This window comes from Cynocephalus volans, chromosome 14, assembly GCF_027409185.1.
Source record: "Cynocephalus volans isolate mCynVol1 chromosome 14, mCynVol1.pri, whole genome shotgun sequence".
NCBI classification, from domain to species: Eukaryota; Metazoa; Chordata; class Mammalia; order Dermoptera; family Cynocephalidae; genus Cynocephalus; species Cynocephalus volans.
In genome coordinates, this window is record NC_084473.1 from 102,361,364 (window position 1) to 102,380,330 (window position 18,967).

The window sequence follows — 18,967 nt, forward strand, 5'->3', positions numbered from 1 at the left end:
AAAAACAGAGCACTCCAAAGGAGTTGATTTTATTCAAAAGAGACCATGGGGAAGTTCAAGCATAAGGGTGCTCTCAAAACCAATGGAGATTTAGGTGGTAAGCAATAAAAAGGAGGCAGTAGTTCTATGAAAACAACAGGCTAAACCCTAGGCCAGCAGGTTTAACAGAGAGAACCAAGGAAAGAGACGCTTAAGAGCCCTCCTGGGGTTAGAACAAATCTCAAAGACTGGCCTCTGCAAAGGGGCCAGAATTTAACTAGATCAGACTGGTAGCAATTTACAATCCAAGGCATTTTTGCAAGAAGAGAGAATCAATCAGCAACTACTGGAGCTAACAGCTGGATGTAACACCACACAAGTCAGACAACCTAACAGAGAAATCATGAGAAGAGACTGTTAATCAGAGCCTGCTAGAACAACCATCACCCCAGCGGGTGTCTCAAGGCTACACCCCCAGGAGAAGCAAGAGTTAGAAACTTCACAATGTGGAGGAAACAGACCTCACTAAAACAGACCAACCAAGTCACTAAACAAATAAGAGAGCAGAACAAAAATAAAGTCAAGTTCAGGGGGGCGAGGGGTGGCGGCCGTATCTAGAATTGCTACAATAACACCTAAAATGTCTAGTTTTCTGCAACAAATTATGATACATGCAAAGATACAGAATGAGTGATCCATAAACAGGAAAAACAACCAGGCAACAAAACTGCCAGTGTGAGGGCCCAGATGTCGGATATGACAAAGACTTCAAAGCAGCCACTTGTAAGTTAAAGAAAAAAAACTTAAAGAAATAAACAGAGAAAAAAAAGAGATTATAAAATAGAAACGAAAGGGAATTCTGAAGTAGAAAGTACAACTGAAAAACAAATTCACCAGAAGGATTCAACAGTTGCATGCAAGTGGCAAACCTTATATAGATTGAGAGGGTTTATGCAACCAAAAACAGATAGAAAAAATAAGGGAAGCTGAACAGAGCCACAGACAAATATGGGACACCATTAACTACACCAATACATGTGCAATGGGGGTATCAGAAAGGAGGAAGAAAGGAACAGAAAAATATTCAAAGAAATAATGGCTGAAAACTCCCCAGAGTTGATGAACATATTAATCTACATACCCAAAGAGCTCAGTGAACTGCAAGTAGGATAAACACAAATGAAAACAGATGCTCACAGACACATCATAATAAAATGCTGAAAACCAAAGACAAAGAGAAAATTTGGAAAGCAGTTGTACCAGTTTGAATACTGTCCTGCAAAATGCATGTCCTTACCAGGTCTTCAGAATGTGACTTTATATTTAGAAATAGGACCCTTGCAGATGTAATTAGTTAAGATAATGTGATACCAGATCAAGGTAGGCCCTTAATCCAATATGAGAGACAAACAGGACCCAGGTGGTAATGGAGGCAGAGACTGGAGTGATGCTTCTACAAACCAAAGAACACTAAGGGTTGCCAGCAATACCAGAAGCCAGCAGAATGGCATGGAACAGATTCTCCCCTACAGATTTCAGGGAGAGAATGGCCCTGCCAACAACTTGATTTCAGACTTCTAGCTTCCAAAACTGAGACTGGTAATTTTTACAGCAGCTTTAGGAAATTAATACAGCAGAAAAAGAAAAATGACTTGTCACATACAGGAAGCCCCAATATGATTAAAAGCTGATTTATTGTGGCAAATAATGGAGAAAGCAGTGGATGGCATATTCCACGTGCAAAAAGAAATTGTCAGTCAGAACTTATATACAACCAAAAATAACTTTCAAAAATAAAAACATAATAAAGATATTCCTAGTTAAATAAAAGTGAGAGAATTCATCGCTAGCAGAACTACCATATAAGAAATACTAAAGGATGTTCTTCAGGCTGAAAGCAAGTGACACCAGACAGCAATTGGAAACCACAGGAAAAAATGGGGGAAGGGATCAACAAGATAAATAAGTAATTATAAAAGACAATATAACTTCATATCCCCTTTCTACTCTTCATTGATTTAAAAACTAATTGTGCAGCACAACAATGTGAACATATTTAAAGCCACAGAACTGTATACTTTAAGATGGTTAAAACTGATAAATTTTTTATGTATTCTAACCACACACACAAAAAGACCCAATTGTATAACACAATATGCATATAATTGTATTATTGGTCCTATCAAATATATTTGACAACAGTGCAAAGAAAGTAGGTGGGAGCAAAGCTGTATTACAGCAAGAAATGAAACCAAAAAGTAGCTCAAACAAGAACAAATGAAGGAATCCAAACATGGTAATAAAAAGGTTAATGTAACAAAATCCTATAAATATATCCCTGTTCTCCTTTGTTCTCTGATCTTATTTAAAAGACATAAAACTATATAAAGTAATATTTATAAAAATGTATTATTGAGTTTGTAATATGGATAGAAGTAATATAACAATAATACCACAAGAAGGGGGAAATGTAACAGAACTATATAGGAGCAGCATTTCTACCTCTCACTGGAATTCAGTTACTATAAATCTGAAGTAGAATCTCATAAATTAAGATGTATATGGTAAGCACTAAAGCAACCAGTAAAAAAAAATTTTTAAATATCATAAAAAGAAAATCACTGAAGGAATTCAAACATTTCATAAAATACTTAATGCAAAAAAAAAAAAAAGAAGAAACCACAGTAACAGAGGAATTGAGAAACAAAGACATAAGGCACACAGAAAATACAAAGTAAAATGGCATATGTAAGTCCAACTATATCAATAACAACATTAAATGTGAATGGATTAAACAATCCAGTCAAAAGGCAGAGATTATCAGACTCAATAAGAAGCGAAACAAAACAAGATCCAACTACATGCTGTCTAAAGGAAACACACACTTTATATCCAAAGATACAATGTGCTGAACATAAAAAGATATAAAATATAGCATAAAAAAGGAAACAATAAGAAAGCTGGAGTGGCTATAATGATGTCAGACAAAATACACTTTAAAACAAAAATGTTAATAGGCATAAAGAGTGGCATTTTATAATGATAAAAGAGGTGTCATGTGGAAATAACATTTATAACCATTTATGCACCTAAAAACAGAGTCCCAAAATACATGAAGTAAAAGTTGAAAGAACTATAGGGAGAAAAAGAACTTAAAAATAATAACTGGAAACTTCAATACACCACTCCTACAATAGACAGAACAGATTAACAAGGAAATAAAAGACTTGAAAAACATTATAAACCAGATAGACCTTACAGATATCAATAGAACACTTCATCCAACAACAGCAAACACGTTCTTCTAAAGAGCATATGGAGGGCCAGCCCCGTGGCTCACTCAGGAGAGGGCGGCACTGGTAGCGCTGAGGCCGCGGGTTCGGATCCTATACAGGGATGGCCGGTGCACTCACTGGCTGAGCATGGTGTGGATGGCACCAAGCCAAGGGTTGCGATCCCCTTACCGGTCAAAAATAAAATAAAATAAAAATTAAAATAAAGAGCATATGGAATATTCTTCAAGTAGAGCATATTCTAGACCATAAAACAAGCAATAATATATTTAAAAGGATTCAAATCATAGAATGTATGTTCTCAGATACAATGGAATGAAATTAGACCTCAGTAACAGAAAAAAAATTGAGACATTCATAAGTGTGTAGAAATTAAACAACACAATCCCACATAGCCAACGGATCAAAGAAGAAATCACAAGGGAAAAGAGAAAATACTTTGAGATGAACGACAATAAATAATCTAATGTTATGCAGCTTAAGCAGAGAGGGAAACTTATAGCAGTAAATACCTATATAAAAAAAGAAAAATCTTAAATCAATCACCTAAACTTCTACTTTAAGACCATGGAAAAAGAAGAGCAAACTAACCCAAAAACAGGCAGAGGGAAGAAAATAATGAGTTGAGCAGAAATTAATGAAACAGAAGGGGGGGGGGGTGTGCAGAGGGCAAAAGTCAAGAAAACCAAAAGATGATTCTTTGAAAAGATCAACAAGACGAAAGGTTGACAAACCTTTAGCTAGACTAAGGAAAAAAGAGAAAAGACCCAAAATACTAAAATCAAGAATGAAAGAGGGGAAATCACTACTGACCTTACAGAAATAAAAAGCATTACAATAAAGGGTACTCTGAACAACTGTATGCCAAAAAATCAAACAACCTAGATGAAATGGACAAATTCCTAGAGAGATACAGTCTCCCAAAACTGACTCAAGAAGATACAGAAAATCTAAATAGGTCTATAACAAGAGAATGAATTAGTAATTAAAACAAAAACAAAACAAAACAAAACAAAAAACTACTAAAAAAGAAAAGCCCAAGCCCAGATGGCCTCTGTGGTGAATTTTACCAAGCATTTAAAGAAGAATTAATGTCGTCTTCATAAACTCTTCTCCTGCTTTCAACCCCCCAAAAATTAGAGGAGGGAACGCTTCCCAACTTATTCTACAAGGTATTAATTACACTGACACTCAAACCAGAAAAAGACGTCATAAGAAAATTACAGACCAGTATCTATTTTGAATACGGACATAAAAATCCTCAACAAGTACCAGAAAACTGAATCCAGTAATACAAAAAAAAAAAAAAAAAAAGGATTATACACCATAGCCAATTGAGACTTATTCCACATACATAAGGCTGGTTGCAAATTCAGCAAATTGGGGGTAGAGGGAACTTTCTCAATTTAACAAAGTCATCTATAAATAACCCCACAGCTAATATAACACTTAACAGGGAAAGACTGAAAGCTTTCCCCATAAGATCAGAAACAAGGCAAGATGTCTGCTCTTTCCACTTGTATTCAGTGCTGTACTAGAGGTTCTAGCCAAGACTATAAAGCAAGGAAATGAAATAAAAGGTATCCATATTGAAAAGGCAGAAGTTATATATAACTGCAGATGACATGATCTTGCATATAGAAAATCCAAAGGAATCCAATTAAAACTATTCAAACAAACCAATGAGTTCAGCAAGGTTGCAGATACAACAAAACACAAAAGTCAATATATTTCTATACACTTGCTATACACAATCTAAAAATAAAACTAGCAAAACAATTCCATCTGCAATAGCAACAAAAAGAATAAAATATGTTAGAATAAATTTTAAAAGAGTATAAAACTTGTACTCTGAAAACTACAAAGACATATTGAAAAATTGAAGCCCTAAAAAAATGGGATGACATCCCATGTACCAGGATGAGAAGACTTAATATTGTTAATATAGCAGTACTGCCCAAATTGATCCACACATTCTATGTGGCCTCTGTCAAGATCCCAGTTGGCTTCTTTAGAGAAATTGATAAGCCAATCCTAAAATTCATAAGGAATTGCAAGGGATCCAGAATAGCCAAAACTATCTCGAAAAAAAAGAAGAAAATTGGAGGACTTACACTTCCCAATTTCAAAATTTACCACAAAGCCACAGTAAATAAGATGCTGCAGTATTGGAAAAAGGTAGACATATATTTAATTGAATTAAGACTCTAGAAATAAATACTTACGTTTAGGGTCAACTGATTTTCAACAAAAGGGCCAGGAAAATGCAATGGGCAATGATTAGTCCTTTTAACAAATCGTGCTGGACAACTGGACAGTCATTTGCAGAAGAATGAAGAACGCTTACTTAACACCATATTCAAAAATCAACTCAAAATGGATCATAAACCCAAATTTAAGAACAAAAGCTACAAAACAGTTAGAAAAAACAGAGTAAAGCTTCGTGGCTTTAGACAATGATTTCTTAAATATGACACCGAAATATGACCCTTAAATATATGAAAGCAACGAGAGGAAAAAAAAAAAAAAGACTTCATTAACATTAAAGAACACCATCACCCTCAAGAAAGTGAGAAGACACTCCACACAATGGGAGGAAATATTTGCAAATCATTTATCTGATAAAGAACTTGTATCTATGTAGAGGATTCATAAAACAAATGTACCTCACAGGGCCTGGTTTTCCAAAGCCTTGCAGTTTCGAATACTGACCTTGCAAAGGTCAGGAAATTTTCCCCAAACTATAGAATCTCTGTTGCAAGATAAGAATTGTAACACAGCAAGCTTGCTGGCTCAAAGACAAGTTACTAATTGATATGTAAAGTTACTAAAAAGCTGTTGTAGGGTAAAGGAATTTGGGCTAAATCAAGCCCTTGTTAGTGATCACTTAATTGCCTAACAGAGTGTCATCTGACTTGTTTTGACTGAATGTCACCAGCTTCTATTGCAAAACTTGTTAAACTGTACTTAGCAAAACCCCACCTACGTCTCTTCCTGTAACTTCTTGGTCTGAAGAATAAATGCAGGAAGAGAACCCTGATTTGTGGTTAATTTCCTAAATGGAAGGATGCCTTGTGCTTGAGGGTCCTGGAATATTAACTCCTTTCTGGGGCTTCTCACTACTGAAAAGAGATGGGCTTTGAGTAATCTTTGGTGGCTCCATCACCCAGGGGAAAAGGGGTGACAGATCCGTGGGAGGCACAGCAACAAACGGTGCCCCGTGTGAGGAGATTCTGGGTCCACGGATTAGAGACCGACCTGCCAAGCCTTGGAAAGGAAAATAAAAAGTATGTCTGCCAGTCACCCCGACAAAAGGGGCGAAAGAAGAAGAGGACGTCTACTCATCCTGTCAAAAGGGAGGTTCCTGTCAAGAGGGAAGTCCCCGTCGAAAGGTGAGGCCTCGACAAAAGAGGCGAAGGAAAAAGAGGACGCCTACTCATCCCGTCAAGAGGGTGGCTTCGGTTAAGCGACTGCACGCCTGCTGTGGTGTTTAGCTAGGGCTTTGCCCAGACCTTTTGCTTTCTTACTCTCTCAACTCTATTCTTGCCATTATGGGTAGTTTACTGTCTAAGAGGGAAATTCAACATAGTACAGTCCTGCTATGTCTCCTTAAGGCAGTAGGTTATAAAGTAACGAACCGTCATCTAACTAAATTATTATTGTTGATAGTGGTTTGGAAATTTTGTTGAATTGCTTTAAAAATTATTCAGAACCTTAACAAGGAAAAAAAGTGTTTATGCCCTTACAGAGGATGAAAGCAGTCCTCGCCTGCTCCTCCTCTCCCCCACCTCCACCTTTGGAAGCAAACACTCGATTTGTTCCCTTGATGGAGCGCTGTCTTAAGGACAGACGTGACGTGGGAGCTGATGCTCGTCATGTCTCTCCTGCTGTAAGAGCTGAGACTCAGTCGAGACATGAAGACCTCCCATTCTCCTTGTTTAAAAGATTTAAAAAGAGCATCACAGAAAATGGCTTACATAGTACTTTTACTAAGAAATGCTTAGAATCAATTGCTAATGGGTATAATATGACCGCCTGGCATTGGAAAATACTTGGAAAAACTGTTTTAACTCCTGCCCAATATACCGTATGGCTACAAGAATATCGGGAAGCCTTACATGCTATTTCACTCGAAAATTTACGAAATGAAGTTCAAATTAGCATGGACACGTTCCTTGATCAAACAGCCAGAGCAGCCATAAAGGCTTGGGACAAAATTCCTGAAATAAAATCTAAACTTCAACCTCTTGCTTCCCCGGATGTGCCTTTGATACAAAGATGAGACAAGACTCAGCCACTGTTGACATTATCTGCTGAACAAAAATTAACTACAGATTCGGGGGCTGATGTTACCATAATTGCTAAAAAGGGTTGGATCCCATTATGGAAAGTAACTTCTTCACCAGTTAGACTTACTGGACTAGGTGGGTTCAAAATCCCTTATCAAAGTAAAAATCCTTTGCTGTGTACTGGCCCCGAGGGACAAACTGCCTCCATTATGCCTTATGTTCCAGATCTCCCTCGAACTCTATGTGGCCGAGACCTCCCTGCTCAATGTGATATTTATATTGGGACATCTCCTTCAAAATTGATAGTGGCCACAGCCACAGTCTCCCCATCCAAATTACAATGGACCCCTGGTCCTCTGGTTTGGGTGGAACAATGGCCTTTTCAAAGGGAGAAACTAAATCAAGCTACTTTATCTGTTAAACAACAGTTGGGACATTTAAAACTATCACACGGTCCTTGGAATACTCCCCCTCAATCTTTTGCCACTGTTAGACAAGGACCCACTGTGCCTTACATAGATTTTAATAATTTTCTTCAAGATGCTACAACTAGACAAATTGACAATGCTCATGACAATCCAGAACTGGTATTATAAGTGTATTTACATTTAATCAAACAAGTTAATAATGCTGGTTTACAAGTAGCTCCAGATAAAATTCAAAAAAAGGAGCCTTGGAAATGCCTTGGTTTTTCAATCACTCAGAGAAGTATATGGCCACAAAGTATATCTTTCCATATTCAGGAGCCTTTTACTCTAAATGACTTACAAAAATTACTTGGCCACTTTTGCCTCCGTGGGAGGCAAAGCAACATATCTAGAATATATAAAGAATGCTTATAATTCCATAATGAAAAGAAAAATAACCCAATTTTAAAATGTGCTATGTATCTGAATAGAAATTTCTCCAGAGAAGATATACAATGGCCAATAAAGCACCTGAAAAGATACTCAACATCATTAACCACCAGGGAAATGAATATCAACACCACAAAGAGATCGCTTCACACCTACTAGGAGAGCTACAAACAATAAGACAGTCACGAATGGTGTCAAGGATGTGGAGAAACAGAGACCCTCGGACACTGCTGGTGGAAATGTGAAATGGTGCAGCTGCTTTCCCAAACACTCTGGCAGTTCCTCAAAAGGTTAATAACAGAGTGGTCATATAACCCATATAAAAATGCAGAAATAAAATGTGCTACATTCACAGGATTATGTGGTAATAAAATATATGATGTACTGGCACAAGATACAACATGAATGAACCCTGAAAACATTATGCTAAGTGAAAGAAGCCAGTCACAAAAGCACAAATATTACATTATTCCATCCATATGAAATATCTAGAATTGTCAAACCCATACAGACAGAAAGTAGATTAGTGGTTGTCCAGGGCTTGGAGTATGGAGGGCTTTGGGGGAAAATGGGGAGTGACTGCTAATAGGTAAAGTGTTTCTTTTGGGGGTTCTAAAAAATTGCTTGTGCTGTCGGTTGCACAACTCTGTGAATATACTGAAAACCACTAAATTACACAGTTTACAGGGTGAACTGTATGGTATGTGAATTATACCTCAATAAAGCTCTCACTTAAAAATGCAAAGGAACAATCTCTTTGGACACACTTTGTTACACAATAGTTAAATGGGGTTCAATTCACTTTGTATTGATGTTTAACAAGGAAACTATGATTACTCAAGGAAGGCCCTGGTGTATTCATCAAAGTGGTCTGTGAAAAATAAAAGGTTAAAACCTCTGGAAAACGATTTCACACTTCCTCAAAACATAAAACTATGGTTTCCATATGACCCAGTAAATCCAACCCTAGATATACCAAAAAAAATTGAAAACCTATGTCCACACAAACAGTGACACATATATATCCACAGCAGCAATATTCATAACAGCCTCAAAGTGTTAACAATTCCAAATGTCCATCAACTGAGAAGTGGATAAACAAAATGCAGCACATCCATACAATGAATAGGGTCCAGCCATGAAAAGGACTGAAGCACTGATTCATGCTACAGCGGGGATGAGCCTTGGAAACATTACGCTCAGTAATGTCCGGAAGAAACCGGACGCAAAAGACAACACAGCATTTCACTCACATGAAATGTTCAACAAAGGCAAATCCACAGACAGTATCTTTTAGTGGTTGCTTGGACCTGGGGGAGGGGGAATTGGAAGTGACTGATAATGCTTGTGATGTTTCTCTTGGGAGTGAGGAAAACATTGCGGAATTAGGAAGTGGTGATGTGGTACAACTCTGTGAACACGCTATGACCCACTGAACTGAATATTTGACAAGGGTGAATTTTGCGGTATGTGAATTCTCTCTCAAGAACAAAAGTCTCTTAATATGAAAAATACTAATCAGATGGGCAAACTTACCAAAATTCTCTTACGATCCTTTTCTGATAAAAACTTTACCGGCGGGTATTTCTGGGTGAAGCTGTATAACATGAAGAAATCAAAAAAGAAAAAGTCAAACATTTCATGGATTTTCTCCACCTACCTTCAATGCAAACACCAGATTCTGGAATCGTTACTGTCACCCCTTCTCTCTGCTCCGAATGAGTGCTGGAGGAACCAAGCAGTCACTAGCCAAATGAGTTCAAGAAACATCTCTCTGCCTCTTGTTCAGAATCAAGCTAAGGACATGACCTGAGAGTCTGCCCTGAGAAGTGCAACTGTGAGCAGTTATGAGCCCTGCAGCAGCTGAGGCACAGGCGGCGCTGCCTCAGCTGGTCCGTCAAACACGAGGGAGCAGCAGAGGCTCGCGGGGCACCATGCTGGGCCCGTGGAAAAAATCACCCGCGCGAAGAAACAGGCCCAACACGGGACAGACTGTGCCTCACAAGCATGAGAAAGAAGTTACTAACGAAAACGCTGTCTCCTGTTTTGGACAGTTTCACAACTCCAGCCTCCCCTTCTGACCAGAGTCCCTGGGCATCAGCCCCTTCTGTCTCTCCTGGGCTGCTCTGACCCTGTCTTAAGTCTCACCTGACCTTTCAACACCCTCTCGCCCCCTGAAAGGTGCCATGGTCCCCAACCCACACTGAGGTTCCAGGAGCAGGGAAGCATAACTGGCACATAAAACGCCTGATGAAGGTGATAAAGGCAGATGTGAAATATTCATTTTTAAAGCGATCCAGTCAGAAACAAGAGTACTTTAAATAAAATCTGACAGATCAGCTTTATGGTTATTATTTTATTGGGAGAGGTATGGGCCAGGGGGCACTATCTCCATCCCTTCCCCGTCCCCAGCACCAGCACAGGGCTAGGACACAGAATGAACCTCCTTAATGGTCACTGAACTGAAGAAGACACTAGAAAGACGACTTGAAGCAGGTGTTTCTCATCTCCTGACAGCGTGGAAACACGCCTACACTGGAGAGGCTTTCTTTCATGATGCAGACAAAATCCCTTATGAAGGGCTTCCAGGTTCTCAAAGGGTCAATTTCCCTTGCAGACCACAAAAGCAGAGGTGGGCAGATGGGAGGTTCTGAGGGCACGGGTGGGAATCTTGAGTTGTTGACAACCCCCAAGTGAGACCCCAACAGCTCTGTGCCCCTCAGGGCCACCTCCGGTCCAGGGGTAACAACAGCTCCCCCTCCACGGGCTGCCCCAGGCCCAGGCTGTCGTTTAGCACATGCTGCCCATAGCAAGTGCTAACGAAAGCTGTCAGCGCTGCTGCTGTGGAGCAGGGGGCACGTTCTGCCTCCAGCCAGGGGCAATGCTGGAAGACTTGAGGGGACAGGACAGGTGACTGTCTGCCAAACAGCACTGTCATTCCAGCTCCTTCCTCAGTTCTTCAGCTGGGGGCTGTCTGCGTGCACCCCACACCCGCTCCAACTTCCCTCTTCCTGAGCTCAGACTCCAGCCTCCATGCCGACGGCCACATGCAGCCACGTGGCACATGAGCAGTGCAACTCTTCCAGACTGCAGAGGAAAATGCTGGCACCAGATGTGACTTGTTGCTGTGCTTTGCTCACTGTGGGAGTTCCTTTCCTACCATCTATCTGACATTAAAGCAGGTGCCAGAGGGGAAGGGGCACACAGTCACAGACTGGAAGATGATGTGGAGCCAGAGGACGCGATTCCGGCAGCAGCAGAGGCTCAGTATGGTGACATGTGCCCCGGGAGTGAGCATGCCAATCGGCCAGGGGACAAATTTTAATCCAATTTACTAGCTCAGAACAGTCCCTGTCTAGAAGCTTACAATGAAATTTGGTGTGTTACTTATACCAGGAAGAAAAGAGCAAACTGTTACAGGAAATGTACTTCAAAGAGATAAACTGAAGAAAGCGTAGCTGCCCGACACACACAGTGCACATGATTGACTAAAAAGTAGTCGTCCCTCAGTATCCACGGGGCACTGGTTCCAGGACCCCTTGCAGACACCAAAATCTGCAGATGCTCAAGCCCCTCATGTAAAATGGTGTAGTATTTGCATATCAACTACACACATCCTCCCATATACTTTAAATCATCTCTAGATAACTTATAACACCTAATGTAAATGCCATGTAAAAAGTTGTTATACTGTATTATTAAGGGAATAATGACAAGAAAAAATGCCTGTTCAGTACAGACGCAACCATTCACTTTTTCCTGAATATTTTCAATGGTTGAGTCCACAAATGCGGGCCCCACAGACATGGTGGGCCAACTGTACTCCAAACACTACGTGCTGAAACCTTTAATTTAAAAAAATAAAAAATAGGTTGAATTTCTTGCTTTGTTTTTCTTCGTGCAGAAACCAAGTTTTAGATTTCCTATGTATAATCAAGTTAGTAAGGTTTTTAAAACCTATCTTCTACCCCTCATTTCTTCCTTGGAGAAGTCACGGTCACAACACTGTGAGCAGCAGCCAGGGGACAGCTCCTCGGTGTCCACTTCAGCATGTATGCCACACGCCGTCTGCCTTCCTGCACTCGCGGGGGACAAGTGGGTGACTGTGGGTGCTGCTGGCCGGGCCACGCTTCCAGCCACTGCTCAGCACTAGCAGCTCCTGCAGGACCCACTCAGAGCCAGGCAGCAGAGAGGCACGCAGCTCCTTTAAGAACTGAAGGGGGTGAAAACCCACCCAGAGTACTGGCTCATTCATTTACCGAGGAACTTTTAACTGAGCACCTGCTCTTCGCTAGGCACAGGGAACACAACAGCCAACAGGCAGAGGCACAAGCCTGCATCCCCAGGAGTGAGAGAGACAGCGGGTAGGGGCCAGGAGCACAAACTGAGCAGGTCATCTCTTCCGACCCCAATCATCCCTTTGCTAGTTATTTCATGCCAGTCCAGACTCCAACCTTACTGTTTAGTAGGACAGCCAGTAACAAGTATTTTTACGTAGAATTTAAATTACCACCATCCACTTGCTATCCAAAGAACATTTAAAAATATGAAGCTGAAATTAAACAAATAGCATATAACCAAAATACTGAGAAATAGGAGTGTGGCAGGAAAGGGGAAAAGCCCACAAGCAATCTGCTTACTCGGGCTCATAGAACGGCACGGTCCTCATTTCTTTCTCTGCACAAATATAATCTTTAAGTTTCAAAGTGACAAGCACATCAGGAAAGTGCATTTCCAGCTGTATTCCTGCCATGCCAGTGTCAAGAGAGCTGTTTGATCCCTCCCACCACACAGTCACGAAAAACGCAGCCAGGCAGGGCTGCGGTCACTCCCGCCACTGAGCCCTTCCAGCCACGCCTGTGCTTGACCTCCTGACTGCAACAGAGATGCAGGCTCACCTGCCCCCGACCTGCTCAGTGACCTGCAGAACAGAACCATTTGGAATGAGCAACTGACAAGCAGACAGGAGGGGGCCAGGCTCGCTCCCACCCCGTTTCCAAGAACAAGCTACTGGCAAATTCTTAAGATTAGATTTTCACTTGCACTTCTCTTTCCAGTTTAAAAGCACAAAGAACATCACAAAAGTATCAAAGGGATCACATAATCCTCACATTCTGAGATCTCATTTATGAGCCATCACCTTAGGGAAACTAACTAATTCACTCATTTTTCTTTTCAGAAATAAGTGTTAAAAAAAAATTTTTTTTTCAAAAAGATGATTGGTAAGGGGATCTTAACCCTTGACTTGGTGTTGTCAGCACCACGCTCTCCCAAGTGAGCCAACCAGCCATCCCTATATGGGATCTGAACCCGTGGCCTTGGTGTTATCAGCACCACACTCTCCCAAGTCAGCCACAGGCCAGAGCCCAATAAGGGAATAATTTTGCCTAAAGAAAATGATAACTGGTGGACAGATTTTTTTTTTTCCACCAACATAAAACCTGTGGTGGGTTATTTCTTAACATAAATAATTCATTTGTTAAAAAAACTCCAATTAAAATCTCTCAAATTATGTATTCTCATCGAAGGCAGAATTTCTGGTTCTCATCCAATGTTACAAGCGGTATTATTTTTGCACAAAATCATGGCAAGAAAAATTTAAAGCACAAATAACACCCATTACCAGGAGGGTTCCGGACTCGCGATGGCGATCTGCGGGTCACGGGGTCGTGGCTACTCGAGCACTCCCTGATGGGGGAGGCAGGTAAGAAACAAGAAAACACACACATCTATCATTGAAAATTGTGTCCATCCACTCTTTGCTGGGCCAGGGCCCTCTCTCTTCAGAACCTGAGCAGCGATGACGTTTGCTGAGGACAAGACCTATAAGTATATCTGCCACAATCACAGCAATTTTGACCATATTAATGTTCTGGAGATTCTGCCTTACCTATCCTGCCTCACAGCAAGTGACCAGGGACCCCAAACCATCCCCCAGCCCCACTGGAGCCACCATCAGTTCCTGCTGAGGTTCCAGGGTCCTCTACACCTGCTGTGGCCCACAGCATCCCCTACAACTAATACAGGGAGAAGGACCCAAGTTACCCCATGCCTGTCCAGGACACACAGCCGCCAAAGTCCCCGGGAGAGAGTTCAGAGCAAATCTTACAGACACCCAGCCCTGGGGCCATCCTGAAGAGGCTGGCTGGCCCCCAGGAGCCCTCATCTGACCTGGCAGCCCTCAGCCTGCTGGCCTCCAGCAGGCATCAGGAGCAGGACACAGAACTGGGCAGTACCCACAAAGCAGCCGTGGTCTCCAGCCTCACATCACCCTGAGGGCCTGTGTCTCTGACTGTCTCCTTCCAGCCTCTGGCCCATTCCACTCCCAGGGCAAGCTGCCTGCCTGGACCTGCAGTGTCAGCTCCATCTCCTGGCACCTCCTCCTCCTCCACTGGCTTGGCTTTTGCAGGGGGCGTTGGTGACCAGGCTGAGGCTGCCATCCACTCCGGTGAGGAAGAGGTACCCGCCAACTCTATGACTACCAGCACAGTGCCCTCCAAGCTGCCCACCAACTTGATGCCTGTGAACACAGTGCCCTCCAAAGTGCCTGCCAAACCAGCGTTTGCCAGCACAGTGCCCTCCAAGTTGCCCACCAGCTCCAAGCCCCCCAGTACAATGCCCTCTAATGTGCTCACCAATCCAGCACCATCTAAACTGCCCATCAACTCAACACATGCCAGCATGGTGCCATCCAGAGTGCCCACTAGCATGGTGCCCACCAAGGTGCCTGCCAGCAGGAGAAGCACCAGAGCTGAGGAGACCCTAGCAGCTCCAGCACCCACAGGTACCACTGAAGGGAGTTTGCCCTGGACAGACAGCATCTCTGAGAGCCAGCAATGTGGGCCAGAGCTGACCAAGCATGGCATGCTGCTATCCCAGCTGGCCTGCCAGCCCTTCTCTGGCTGCACCACGGATCTCGCCATCAGCCGCAGAGACTCACTGGGTGCAGTGCCCAGCCATGGTGTGGGGACCAGCCATGGTGGGGAGGCCAACCATGGCCCGGAAGAGAATGAATACATGTCCGTGGGTACCTTTGGGATCCATGTGGCTGAGGATCCCAGTGCCGACCTCCTGGACGCCTGCCCCAGGCCGTGTGCCACCCTGCCACTCAAGGAGGAGGAGGTGGTGCACTGTGTCTGGGATGCGCCCTGGGCTCCATGGCTCTGGGTGGCTGCGACCGGGGTGCTCATGGCCACACTCCTGGCCATGCTGCACTGGCGACACCAATCCCAGTGAAGCCTCTCAGCCCTCCCCACCACGCATCTGCTCTGTTCCCCATGGTACAGCCAGACCCACTGTAGAGAGGGGCTTTCTGGCCGCCCTTGTACCTTTCTCGGGGCTGGTGAATGGTTGGGTTAGAGGGGAGCTAAGGGACTGCAGGACTAGTGAGAGGCAGTGCCATGGCTAGACCAAATCCTGGGGACAGCATTTCCACCCCAGCTCGTACCCTCTGAAGATTCCTCACCATCCCCGGCTTTCTGGGCCCTGGGCTGCCCCCCTGCACTCCAGACCTCACCCACCCAGCAATCCAGGTTGTCTCCTATGTCCTCCGGAGGAGGTGCCACCGTCCAGGCCTCATCCCTGTTTCCCCAAGCAAGATCAGGAAATGCTGCTGAAGAGCGCACAGGGGTAGGCAATGCCCTTTGTCCTGCCCAGGTCCTCAGAGGCCAGAGGGCAGGTGTGTGGGGTGGGAGACCCCACAAGACCTCGCTCCCATCCCCAGCAGCCCAGCATGAAGTCCATCGCACCGGAGCAGGAGGCAGTGGCAGTGAAGCTGCTCTGCAGGGAGCCAGCTGCTTTGAGTCTTCTGCCCCTCTGGTGCCCCTCCCCTGCGAGGCTACCAGGGGGAGGTACAAAGGTTGCCAAGGACCCCAGGGAAGCCAGAGGGAGTTTCCAGGCCTAAAACCTCTGGAGCCCTTTTCCAGCCTTCACACCCTTTCTTTCCCTCCCTCCTGGTCTCCATTCTTTTCAGCTCCCTACACAACTTAGGGAAGGGACACCCAGTGGGCAGAGCTCAGGCAGAGGTTTGGATTTCAGCTCTGTCACTTCCTGGGCTGTGTGGCCATGGCAGACATCTCTGGTCTTGCTTCCTCACATGAACAGTGAGTATCTGGCTTATCCTTCACTTGAAGGGTTCTTCTGACATTGAAACATACAGGTGTTTGCCGAGTGCCTGGCTCAGAGGGAGTGACCACTAAATGCTTCTCCCACCTCTCTCCCAGCCAACCTGGTATTATAGCTGAGAACGAGAGAGGCAGCACGTGCAGCAGATAAGGGCATAGCTCTGCAGTGTAAGGCAGTCTAGGCTGCATCCTGCTCTGCCTCTCACAAGCTCTGTGATCTTGGGCAAGGTATTCATCTCTCTGTGTCAGTTTTCTCACCTGTAAAATGGGGGTGAATATATATATATGTATATATGTATCTCCTAACATTGTTGGGAGGATTAAATGAGTTTGTCTATGTAAAAAACAAACAAACAAAAAAACAACACCCATTACTAAGGGAATTTGTTAAAAACAATGAATAACTTTTATCCCAGTGAGAGCTGAAATTAATAGTTTGCCTAACCACTCAGTTGAGGACAGGAAGAAAATGAATAAACACATTTTATTTGATCAATCTTCTCCATCCTTATTTCCTTTTGGTCATTTAATGAAAAACCAAAGAAAACTGCTCTTCATTTCTTCCTTTTTATTCTGAATTTGATACAAGGCTCACACAATACTGACACGCATAATCCAAAATCATCCCAAGAAAAGAAAAAAAACGTACATAATCTCTAATGAATGTTTTCATTTTCCTCTTTCAAGTTTCCAAAAACTCAACCGTTACTCTAGACATACAAGGTTTCCCACATGCTCTCAAGGAAATACCTCCAGTGCCTGAGGCTCAGTTGTTTCAGAAGTACAGGGACTCAGAGGAGTTTACGCATCAAGTCTCAAGGTCAGGAGGGAAACCACCCTGTCAAAAGGTGATGAGGAGGAATTCTGTTTGGACTTTGATTCAAATAAAAGTGTCTTTCAAGGGCTGGCTGCTTAGCTTAGTTGGTTAGAACGTGGTGCTGATAACACCAAGGTCCAGGGTTTGATCCCTGTACCGCCAGCTGCCAAAAAAGAAAAAAAAGTGTCTTTCATATTATACAATTCTTCCCTCCCAGCCATTTTACCTGGGCTAAATTCTGGAAACCTCTTAATGTACTCCAGTAGCAAAAGCAGATAAATAACTAAAGATGCCATATCATAGGCTCCATATCCATAATTTCTTATAGTGTTCAATATATGGTACTATGTCTTAGGTATTCCAGGTTGTTCTCTTATTTTGGAATTCTGTTAGACTAATCAACATATGCCAGAAACCATCTGCTTACCCTGCAGAAGTTAAAAGAGGGTAAAGGCTTAAGTTCAACTTCTATGTAATGAATTTGCAGGAACTTAGAAAGTCACAGAGTTTGGACAAGGAAGATCTTAACACATGAAGATCCTTTCTTCCAATATTTTGACTATTTGGGTATTATGCTCAAATGGGGAGAAAAACCAAAAATGTTTATGTGGACATTTACTCAGGTTGATATAATTTGTGAAATCAAACTGACATTAGAAGGACTCTCAACTTAAGATCTGCGGTTGGGCTTCAGGAAGACCCCTGGAAAGATAAATTTAAAGTAAATAAAATATATAAATATAAATCTTTTTTTCTGGAGAATTTATGGCTTTCATCAGAAATAGTCCTTAATGATAAAAGAAAAAAAAAAAAGGTTTAAAAACACTGCATCCAAATTTTAAAGTAAAAACTTGTCTTCTTATGGAAAAGTGTCTGAGAGTGCCTTGTATCTTTCACGTTACAGAATTACTCAGTTAAGATGAACTTACATTAGATATGGACCTTCACCTGTCACATAGCTAAGGTATAAGCATTTTCCTAAACTCAAAACAAAGTACACATACCTTTTTTCCAAATCTCTGATTTTCTCTCTTAGTGGCTCAACAATCTGGAACAAAAGTAACCAGAATCAATTTTAAAGCAAAAACACAGTCCTCCACCACTTTCACCTAGTTCTGACGTGTAGGATAAGCATGACATTGCACAAAACAGATTTTAATTTCTTCTGCAAATTCACTTCCAGTTTGAAACTAAGATATACCACATGGATCGCAGAGCTTGCTCCGAGCTGATAAACTGCAAGCTGCAACTGCTGCTCCAAGGATGCCTGGATCTCTGAGAAAGCTAACCTTTTTACTCACCCCCTTACTAGAAAGAAGGTAAAAGGTGATTCAGGTTCGTAAAAACTAGTCTCTTTCAGAAACTAAAGTATTCCCTAAGTGTGGCTCACAAAAGCTTACCATCTTATTTCTGCTATCATATCCATGTTATCAGCTCCAGCACGTAAGCTGCAGGTTGTGAGTCAACCCACACTCGTGTGTGTCGAAACCGAGGTCTCGGGCAGAAAGAGAGCAACCCAAGGGCTTCCCTACGACTCCAGCACTTGGCTTCACATCCAGATGAGTAACTCCCCATCTCCTCCCACAGCCCTGGTACAAGTCTAGCTGTA

The 18,967-nt window shown here is 42.6% G+C and overlaps 1 protein-coding gene and 1 pseudogene across 6 annotated transcripts in view; one reads left to right on the top strand and one right to left on the bottom strand.

Annotated features, from left to right (window-relative positions):
- UXS1 (UDP-glucuronate decarboxylase 1) overlaps positions 1-18,967 on the bottom strand; it is a 151,948-nt gene that overhangs the window by 104,464 nt on the left and 28,517 nt on the right. For 4 of the 6 annotated variants that reach the window (XM_063078026.1, XM_063078023.1, XM_063078024.1 and 1 more), the window contains 2 exons: positions 18,363-18,406; positions 9,955-10,015 (listed from right to left, as the gene is read on the bottom strand). The exons of 1 other annotated variant lie outside the window; for it this stretch is intronic. In XM_063078026.1, coding sequence (XP_062934096.1) covers positions 9,955-10,015; positions 18,363-18,406 — 105 coding nt within the window. Of the gene's footprint in view, positions 1-9,954; positions 10,016-18,362; positions 18,407-18,967 lie in introns of those variants that run through there. One more of the 6 variants, XM_063078027.1, reaches the window with a different exon arrangement.
- LOC134363223 (mitochondrial antiviral-signaling protein-like) lies at positions 14,219-15,654 on the top strand (annotated as a pseudogene).